Raw genomic sequence first — 10,819 nt, forward strand, 5'->3', positions numbered from 1 at the left:
GGATGCATTCAAAAGAAAGATAGAGCTCTTAGGGCTAGCGGAATCAAGGGATATGAGGAGAAAGCAGGAACAGGGTACTGATTATGGATGATGACATTGAATGACGGTGCTGGCTCGAAGGGCCGAATGGCCTACTCCTGCACCTATTTTCTATGTATTTATGTAATATACCCAAACACGTCTTGATTATTAAATTGGGAGGTTATGCTCAACATGAAAGAATGAAAAAGCAACGTCTCTTTTCTTTTAAAACGATCAAGCTAAAGGGTTATTAACTAGCAGATTTAGTTTAGTTTGGAGATACAGCGCAGAAACAGGTGCTTCGGCCCACCGAGTCCACACCGACCAGCGATCCCCGAACATTAACACTACCCTACACACACTAGGGATAATTTTACATTGTCTTTGGAAGACATCCCTCAGAAAAGAAGTTCCACTTCTTTCCATTCTTAATTGGAACTGAGGCTGTGCTCCACAGTTGTAGCCTCTCCCATCAAATGTTTCCAGTACGATACAAGTTTCAGTAACATCCTCTCTCATTCATCCACACCCAAGAGGACCCATGCCAAATATCCTCAATGTTTGATAACTAAATTGGGAGGTTAAGCTCAATTTAAGCTAGGGAATGAAGAGGCCAAGTCTATTTTCTATTGAAAAGAATAAGCCAAAGGATTAAACATAGAAACATGTAGAAAATAGGTGCAGGTGTCGGTCATTCGGCACTTCAAGCCAGCACCACCATTCAATATGATCATGGCTGAACATCCAGAATCAGTACCCCGTTCCTGTTTTCTCCCCATATCCCTTGATTCCGTTAGCCCTAAGAGCTAAATCTAACTCTCTCTTGAATACATCCAGTGAATTGGCCTACACTGCCTTCTGTAGCAGAGAATTCCACGGATTCACAACTCTCTGGGTGAAAAGGTTTTTACTCATCTCAGTCCTAAATGGCCTACCCCTTATTCTTAAACTGTGGCCCCTGGTTCTGGACTCCCCCAACATTGGGAACATGTTTCCAACCTGTCCAATCCTTTAAGAATGTTATGTTTCTGTATATGATCCCCTCTCATCCTTCTAAATTCCAATGAATATTAGCCCAGTCGACCCATTCTTTAACTAACATGCAGAGGTTTAAAATTCTTTAAATAATTTTTATCATTCTATGTTTCCACTCTTGGAATAAGGCCGCAAATTGAAGACACAAAGAAATCGAACGGAAAATTCAGAAGAATCTTATACAGTGGCAGGAGTGTGGATTTGAAAAAGAAAGGGAGGATAGTTTCACTTACATGCAACAATGACATTCTGTTCCACAGAAGTAAAGATCACAACCTGAGATTCAAAGCCCCACCTTCACTCATTCAATATACTGGCATCAACCACCCCACCTGCGATATCCCTGAAATGTGTGACTCAGACATTATTCCAAAATAAATAGAAGTATTTCCTGATTTATGAGCAACTGTTTCAGTCATAGAATCTTATGGTCACGGTGGAGCAGCAGTAGAGTTGCTGCCTGACAGCGAATGCAACGCCGGAGACCCGGGTTCAATCCCGACTCTGGGTGCTGTCAGTACGGAGTTTGTACGTTCTCCCCGTGAGCTGCGTGGGTTTTCTCTGAGATCTTTGGTTTCCTCCCACACTCCAAAGACGTACAGGTTTGTAGATGAATTGGCTTGGTAAATGTAAAAATTGTCCCTAGTGGGTGTAGAATAGTGTTAATGTGCGGGAATCGCTGGTCAGCGCGGACCCGGTGGGCTTGTTTCAGCGCTGTATTTCTAAACTAAACTAAGCAGGCCCTTCGGCCCAACTTGCCCACACCGACCAACATGTCCCATCTACACTGGTCCCACCACACTCCTGTAAACCTGTCCTATCCATGTACCTGTCCAAATGTTTCTTAAACGTCACAATAGTACTACCTGCCTCAACTACCTCCTCCAGCAGCTTGTTCCATACACCCACCGCCCTTTGTGTGAAAAAGTTCCCCCTCAGGTTCCTATTAAAAATCTTTCCCCCCATCACCTTAAACCTATGTCCTCTGGTTCTCGATTCCCTTACTCTGGGCAAGAGACTCTGTGCAGCTACCCAATCTATTCTTCTCATGTTTTTGTACACGACATTTTGCCGGCAACTGAACGGGAACCACAAAAGGGTACAGCTCCCATCCTGACAGGAAGAGCCCAGAAGAATTAATTTCAGTCAACCACAGAGGCAATGGAAATACTTCCTAAGTTGGCGTCCAAAGCAAAGAATGGCTTGAATGCACGTCTCAGATAAGTTCAAACGATAACTCACCTTTAAAGCATAGTCTCGCCCACTACCAAGATCCTGGGCTTCATAAACAAAGGCAAAGCCACCTGTTAAATCAGAAATATTTTTTTTAGAGTGCGGAAAACGAAAGTGAAAATTACAAAGTATCTGGAAAACAGAAACTAAAAAGTGTCTGAAAGCTATAATTCCACTGAAGGGAACACAATGAACTGCAGATGATGGTTTTCTAAAAACAAACATACAAGGTGCTGGAGTAAGTCTGCTGGTCTGTTGGGCCTTTATATTAGTCCGGAGATACAGCGGGGAAACAGGCTCTTCGGCACACTGATTCCACGCTGACCAGTGATCACCCCGTACACGAACACTACCCGACACACTCAGGACAATTTACAATTCTTACCGAAGCCAATTAACCTACAAACCTGTACGTCTTTGGAGTGTGGGAGGAAACCGGAGGTGTTTGATCATGGACCATATTTAGTTTATTATCACGTGTACCGAGGTCCAGTGGAAAGCTTTTTGTTGCGTGCTATCCAGTCAACGGAAATACTATACATGATTACAACCAAGCCAGCGACATTGTCCACATACAAGCTGAAGGGAATAATGTTGAGTGCAAGATAAAGTCCAACAAAGTCGAACTGAAAATAGTCCCAGGGTCTCCAATGAGGTAGGTGGTAGGTCAGGACCCGCTCTCTAGTTGGTGAGAGGACAATTTAGTTGCCTGGTAACAGCCGGGAAGAAACTGTCCCTGAATCTAGAGGTGTGCGATTTCAAACTTCTGTATCTCTTGCCTGATGGGAGAAGGCAGAAGAGGGAGAGTCTGGGGTGAGACTCGTCCATGATTATGCTGCTGGCATTAACCTTGATGTATTCCCCTCATCTGACATACTGGAGGCCAAACATATCAAGGTTTTCACACACATACCAGGCCTATTGCAATCTCAAGATCAGCAGTCCAGAAAGTGTACTGTAAACTCGAGCAGAGATGCTCCCATTGTAAAACAGGAGCCCTCCGGTCAAATCTGACATTTTTTTCAGATCATGGCTGATAAATACACACTTTTTAATTATTAATAGCTGCAATACCCCTGTATCTCAATTAGAATGTCCTGGGTGCAAGACACATTCCAGTCAATTGAACACAAAAACGTGCTGTGCAAAACACAACACTGCCAGGGCTATCTCTTTTAATCCTCTTCAGATCCTCAACGGTGGAAATAAAAGGTTGTAAGTGATATGAGCAGAATTAGGCCATTCAGCCCATCAATTCTACTCCGCCATTCAATCATGGCTGATCTATCTCTCCCTCCTAACCCCATTCTCCTGCCTTCTCCCCATAACCTCTGACACCCGTACTAATCAAGAATCTATTTATCTCTGCCTTAACAATATCCATTGACGTGGCCTCCACTGCCTTCTGTGGCAGAGAATTCCACAGACATCTCCTTCCTAAAGGAATGTCCTTTAATTCTGAGGCTATGACCTCTAGTCCAAGACTCACCCATCAGTCTGAAGAAGAGTCCCAACCCGTTACATAACCCACGCCTTTACCAGGAATGCTGCCTGACCCGCTGAGTCACTCCAGCATTTTGGGTCTTTCCTTGGTAAACTAGCACCCGCAGCTCCTTGTTCCAACCAGGAAGAAAAGGGGTTGTTTACAGGTCAGTTACATAAATCTGGAGAACTCAATGTTCATCCCACTAGGTTGTAAGCTGCCCATCCTAACACACAAGGGAAGCTTACAGCCTAACGGTATGAACACTGACTCAAATAGTGCTGACTGATTCAGTCATTCAGAAGGGAAGCACTAGTTATCAGCCCTTTCTTCAAGACAACTCTCATGAACACACAATACATGTCCAGTCAAATGTAAAGGTCCAAGTCACACTGCAGGTAGATGTCATAAGTTCCTAAGTGATAGGAGCAGAATTAGGCCAATTCGGCCCATCAAGTCTACTCCGCCATTCAATTATGGTATCTTTTCCTCTTAATCCCATTCTCCTGCCTTCTCCCCATCACCTATGCTAATCAAGAATCTATTTATCTCCACTGTAAAAATATCCAACGGCTTGGCTTTCTGTGGCAATGAATTCCACAGATTCACTACCCTCTGACTAAAGAAATTCCTCCTCATCTCCTTCTTAAAGGAAGTGTAAGAAAATAACTGCAGATGCAGGTACAAATCGAAGGTATTTATTCACAAAATGCTGGAGTAACTCAGCAGGTCAGGCAGCATCTCAGGCAGAAGGAATGGGTGACGTTTCGGGTCGAGACCCTTCTTCAGGAATGGGTGACGTTTCGGGTCGAGACCCTTCGTCTGAACGTCACCCATTCCTTCTCTCCTGAGATGCTGCCTGACCTGCTGAGTTACTCCAGCATTTTGTGAATAAATTCCTTCTTAAAGGAACGTCTTTTAATTCTAAGACTATGACCTCTGGTCCAAGACCTTCCCAATAGAGTAAACATCCTCTCCACATCCACTCTATCCAGGCCTTTCACTATTGGGTAAGTTTCAATGAGGGTCCCCCCTCATCCTTATAAACTCCAGCGAGTAGAGGCCCAGTGCTGTCAAACGCTCATCATATGTTAACCTACTCATCTTCGTGAACCTCTTCTGGACCCTCTCCAGTGCCAGCACATCCTTCCACAGATATGGGGCCCAAAAAGTCAGCACACCTGACTGCCCCACTCCATCACCGGACCCATTGAGCACAGTGCCAGAGGGCCAACTTGATGAGGTAAGGTCCCAGATACATCCAGCAAGCAGCTTTTAAACCAAGGATGCTTGCTATTGGAACTGTGACCCTACTCATATTGAAGTGGGTGTTAACACTGGAAATCCAATTGCTTTACTTATTTCTATAAGAAAATAACTGCAGATGCTGGTACAAATCGAAGGTATTTATTCACAAAATGCTGGAGTAACTCAGCAGGTCAGGCAGCATCTCGGGAGAGAAGGAATGGGTGACGTTTTGGGTCGAGACCCTTCTTCAGACTGATGTCAGGAGGGCGGGACAAAGGAAGGATATAGGTGGAGACAGGAAGATAGAGGGAGATCTGGGAAGGGGGAGGAGAAGAGAGGGACAGAGGAACTATCTAAAGTTGGAGAAGTCGATGTTCATACCACTGGGCTGCAAACTGCCCAGGCGAAATATGAGGTGCTGTTCCTCCAATTTCCGGTTACTTATTTCAATGTTCTGAATTGTTTTTCGTTTTAACGTGCTTTTGCTTTTTTAATATTTAAAATTAATTGAATACTTTTTAAATATCAATGGTCCAAGATCTGCTATTTCCAGGCATTTTTCTTGTGGTACAAACAGGTCCACCGCCAATTTTCCAGCTACTGCCCACCACCCCCCAAGCCTTTAATCCCGACTATGCCCCTCCCCCCCTGAAACCGTGGCGGCTAGGTCGGCTGTGGCGGCCGATCCCGACGTAATCGTGACTTCCACAGCATACCGACGGGTTGAATTTGCTCCCTGTGGCCGGGGTTCTGGAACTCTAGCCCGGCCAGAGCCGGCAGAACCGTTCCCATAGCCGACTTTGCGGGCCGGCATTTCGGTGTGTGTGCCCCCCCCCCCCCCCCCCCCCCACCTAAAACCGTGAACACTCGGTACGGCAAAATGGATAAACCAGAAAGACTGTTGAACCAAGGGTGCCGGAAACCTGTACTGGACTGTGCTGGACCTGGACTGTGATGCTTCATTATTCATCCTTCAGAATCTGGAGGCCATGAAAGATTTCAAAACACTGTTGGAAATCCTTGGTCAAACAGTTGGAGGGCTCTCTGGATGTCACAGGTGAGGCCTCAGAAATTGCAGATCTTGGACCATTGATATTAACTAAATATTCAATCAAATATACACATTAAAACAGCAAAAGCTCATTAAAACTAAAACCCAAATTAAGAACATTGATTTCTTCAATCTTAGGTAACCTCTAACAAACCTCCTTCCGCCCCCCCCCTTCCCTTTTCTCCCCACCCCCTCCCCTGTGTCCCACTCGGATTCACACCTATTTTGCCCTTCCCCGCACCACCCCCCCCCCCTCCCCATTCCATCCTCTGGCTTCACAATTTGCAACTCTTCATTTAGGCTGTATTGCACCTCTGCACTGGCCTTTCTTCCAACTCTTTGCGTATCAAACCTCCCCCTCGCCAGTGTCCACCTATTACTTGCCTTGCTTTGTCCTGCCTCTCTTCTTTCCCAACTTTCTTCACCTCTTCCTCCTCACCAGCAATCAGTCTGAACCTATGTTCTCCAGATATGCCACCTGACCTGCTGAGTTACAGGTCACTTTATGTCATTTTGTGTAGACCAGCATCAACAGCTCTTGTTTCCACCTTGGAATACAATGTCCACAGAGCTCCTTCCAACTCACCAGGGGCTACGGTTGTTTGGGACCAAGTAGCAAGACTCTCTACACCCACAAAAGGTGAGAACACAGAGGAACGGCAGGCAGAGTGCCGGGACACAGGGCCAGAGGCAGGGCAATCTGGCCAATATCTGGTCTTTCTCACTCTACCGGAGCTTGCTGAGCACAAAATATTGCGACAGTGATGGCATTTAAAATTATTTTCATAAGCTGTAAAGCACTGCGGGATATTGGGAAAGGGATGTAAAAGGAACCATTATAAAAACAAGTACGATAAACCCTCGTTATTAAAGACCTCTTTATCAGGGATTTCAGTCATAGTGGACTGTCTCTTTAAAAAATATAGGCTGCTTGTTACACCGCAGAGGCTGTTAAAATTGACACGGCATGAAATTGACTAGGCACTGAAATTGACATGGCATTGAAATTGACAAGCCACTGAAATTGACAAGGCATTGAAATTGACAAGCCACTGAAACTGACAAGGCACTGAAACTGACACGCAATCGCTTTGATCAACACAATTCTATTAAACAATGTAACAAACCACCTTTAGTATTTTTAGCAGTAACAATACATTTAAAGCTGTTAAAAAGAACTTTGTGTTTGAAAACAATTTGTTGTATCACGGAGTGACCGCAAGGTACTTGGAGCGAATCCCTTACACAGTTACTGCTTCTACTCATTGACATCCACGGACACATAGAACATAAAACATACAATCCCCTCACCTTAAACCTATGTCCTCTGGTTCTTGATTCCTTGACTCTAGGTAAAAGAGTCCGTGCATTTATCCAATCTAATCCCCTCATGATCTTGCACACCTCGATAAGGTCACCCATCCTCCTCCTGCACTCCAAGGATTAAAGTCATAACCTGCTCAACAGCTCAGGCCCTCGAGTCCTGGCAACATCCTCGTAAATCTTTTCCGCACCATTTCCCGCTTGACAACATCTTTCCTGTATGAGGGTGACCACAACTGAACACAATACTCCAACTATGGCCTCACTAATGCATTATACAACTGTAACATGACCTCCCAACTTCTATACTCTGACTGATGAAGGCCAATGAACCAAAAACGTTTTGACAACCCTATCTATCTGTGAAGCCACCTTCAATGAACTATGTACCTGTACTCCTAGATCCATCTGCTCTACAACACAGCCCAAAGCCCTGACATTCACTGTGAAGGTTCTGCTCTGATCTGACTTTCCAAAATGCGAAACGTCGCACATCTGTATTAAACTCCAAACTGGGATATGCAACAAACTTCCTTTGTTCTGCGTCAAGTGTTCTTAACTTTTGTTTCAGCTGATCCTCTCTGTTTTGAAATCTCAATTGCAATTCACTTCACTCAGTTTTATTGAGAAAGCAGTTTCAGATTTACACAAACTCACTAAAGGTTCAGGTCCAGTGATATTATTTTGGAATAAAGTGAGTCCAGTTGATTGATTGTACCAATGGAAATGAATCTCCAGAAATTAATCACAATTGTCTGCGCTGAATTGAATTTGATGTTTTATTTTCAGCAATTTCCACCATCCAATAATCAACACTTTGTGAGTGAAAAGATTTACCCCATGACACCAAATCACAGACATAGTGCACCTTTACTAATCCAGTGGATCAAACACTCTCTTCCAGCTACCCTCCACAGCTGGTTGATCAGAACTCATTCCACCCACAGTATCTCCAAAGTGCGAATAAAGTGAAAACAAGTAACTCCTCTTAAGTAGGCAACCGCTGATTTTGAAAGCATAACTCTGAAAAAGCATGCTGTCTTTCCCGCTGAGGTACTGCAGCTTTTTTTTGTGTCTATCTTTGGTTTAAGATCTGCAGTTCCTCCCTCCACATGTCCAACTTGATCGAATGGTTCTCAGAAGTCACTCCTTCATCCCAGAAAAAAAACCTAGAAAAATTCCTCTGCAACGTTTCCAATGCAAGAACATACCTCCTTCAATAAGTAGGTCAAAGCTGCATGCAGTACCCCCACGGTCTCATTAACACTGCGGAGTTTCAGCAAGAATACTTAATTTTTGTGACAAAGACCGACGTTCCATTTATTTCCAAATGAGGCACAGACTGACTTTGTTCCACGCATGCACAGAACGGCTGCTCCGTACAGCGATCCTCTACAGTGTCCATGTGGCTCAGTGAGGGTCAAAAAGAGCTTCACAATCTCCTTACCCAGATCCTTCCGCCCCACCCACCCCAGGGGTGACAGGGACCGTCTCACCCCTCAGCCGTCCACTCTGGTATACCGGTGGCCGTCTATCCCCCCACTCCACACTGGGGTGCTGGGGTCCATGGAAGGCGCCCATCCACCCGATGTGATGGGTTCATCCACCCTAGGGTGATGGAGTGCTTCTCCTTCCCCACTCCCTGGGGTGACGGGGTCTACTGAAGGCAGCCACCCACCACAGGGTGACAGGATCAGCCTTCCCTACCCACACTAGAGGGACGTGATGCATCTCCCCTCCCACCCTGGGGTGCTGGGGTCCATCTCCCCCACCCTAGGGTGCTGAGGTCCATCTGTCACATTGCACTAGGGTGACAGGGTCTGCCTCCCTCCTTCCCCCACCCTGGGGTGCTGGGGGATCAGCCTCCCTCCCTCGCCCTGGGGTGACAGGGTCTACCTACCTCCCTCCTTCACCCTGGGGTGACAGGGTCTGCCTTCCTCCTTCACCCTGGGGTGCCAGGGTCTGCCTCCTTCCCTCCCCCACCCTGGGGTGACAGGGTCTGCCTCCCCCTCTCCCCCACCCTGGGGTGACAAGGTCTGCCTCCCTCCCCCACCCAGGGTCTGCCTCCCTCCCTACCACAGCCTGGGGTGACAGTGTCTGCCTCCTTCCCTCCCCCAACCCTGGGGTGCTGGGGGATCAGCCTCCCTCCCTACCCCACCCTGGGGTGACAGTGTCTGCCTCCTTCCCTCCCCCACCCTGGGGTGCTGGCGGATCAGCCCCCCGCCGGTGAAGGTGTTCTAACCCAAGCCTCCCTCCATTTTACTGGGCCGGGGGTGAGGGAGTCGGGACAGCGGGATCCCGGACCCCGGGGAGTGGATGCCCGACGAGGACAGGGCGGGAGCCCGGGGAGAGAGAGCACCGAGGCCGAGGAGAGGGAGCCCAGGCCCGGCCGGGGATCAGGAGAGACCGGTGTCTCGGGCGGGGCTGGGGAGCTGGAGGCCGGGGATCGCAGGCCGTGCCGGGTGGGGTGGGGGGCCGGGACAGTCAGCGGGGAGAGGGGGCCGGCCCGGCCCGGCCCGGGGATCACAGGCCCGGTCCCCAGGGCTCCAGCTCCCTCTCCCCGGCGGTGTGTCCTGTCCGGGCCTCCCTCCCCACCCCAACCCCGGGCCTGGTGATGACAGCGGGGAGCGGCCTGTGCTCGGGGCCGGGGCCTGTGCTGTGGGCCGGGGCCTGTGCTGTGGGCCGGGGCCTGTGCTGTGGGCCGGGGCCGGGGCCGGGGCCTGTGCTATGGGCCGGGGCCGGGGCCTGTGCTGTGGGCCGGGGCCTGTGCTCTCTCTCTCTCTCTCTCACACTCACCCTCGGCGATGACTCGCTTGATCCGCAGCTTGGCCTCCCCCAGCTCCACCGTCTGCCCCACGAAGTCGCTGTGGTCGTGGCCGCCCGCCGGGCCCTGGGAGCCCGCCAGGAAGTCGATGGCCGACTGGAAGATGGACATGGCGGCGCTGGCAGCAGCGGCAACAGCGGGGCCTGCACTCGCTCCCGGCCCTGGCAACAACAGCAGCGGGTCCGGGCCCGAGGGAGGGAGGGAAGGAAGGAGCCGCTTCCGCAACGGCGTCAGCGGAGGAGGGGCCAGAGGGGAGGGGAGAGAGAGAGGGAGGAGATAGAGGGGGAGGGAGAGGGGAAAGAGGAAGAGAAAGGGAGAGGGAAAGGGAAAAGGAAAAGGAAAGGGAAAGTGAGGTGGAGGTAGAGGTGTAGAGGGTAGGGAGGGAGAGATAGGGATAGAGGGAGGGGAGGAGACGGAGAGAGAGGCATAGAGGGAGGGGAGACAGGGATAGAGAGAGGGGAAAGAGAGGGAGGGGAGAGAGGGGAGATAGAGGGAGAGAGAGGGATAGAGGGAGAGGAGGAGACAGAGAGAGAGGCATAGAGGGGGGAGAGAGGGAGGGGGAGAGAGGGATAGAGGGAGGGGAGGGGAGAGAGAGGGATTG

General features: G+C 48.9%; 1 protein-coding gene across 7 annotated transcripts in view; it reads right to left on the bottom strand.

The window, feature by feature from the left end:
- Positions 1-10,406, bottom strand: part of gak (cyclin G associated kinase) — a 113,017-nt gene extending 102,611 nt beyond the window's left edge. For 5 of the 7 annotated variants that reach the window (XM_078431562.1, XM_078431592.1, XM_078431583.1 and 2 more), the window contains exons 1-2: positions 10,191-10,406; positions 2,299-2,360 (exon numbers count right to left, since the gene is read on the bottom strand). In XM_078431562.1, coding sequence (XP_078287688.1) covers positions 2,299-2,360; positions 10,191-10,329 — 201 coding nt within the window. In that variant the 5' untranslated portion in view covers positions 10,330-10,406. Of the gene's footprint in view, positions 1-2,298; positions 2,361-10,190 lie in introns of those variants that run through there. The other 2 variants (XM_078431601.1, XM_078431611.1) reach the window with 2 other exon arrangements.
- Between the last annotated feature and the right edge of the window lie 413 nt (positions 10,407-10,819).

This window comes from Rhinoraja longicauda, chromosome 3, assembly GCF_053455715.1.
Source record: "Rhinoraja longicauda isolate Sanriku21f chromosome 3, sRhiLon1.1, whole genome shotgun sequence".
In the NCBI taxonomy this organism is placed as follows: domain Eukaryota; kingdom Metazoa; phylum Chordata; class Chondrichthyes; order Rajiformes; family Arhynchobatidae; genus Rhinoraja; species Rhinoraja longicauda.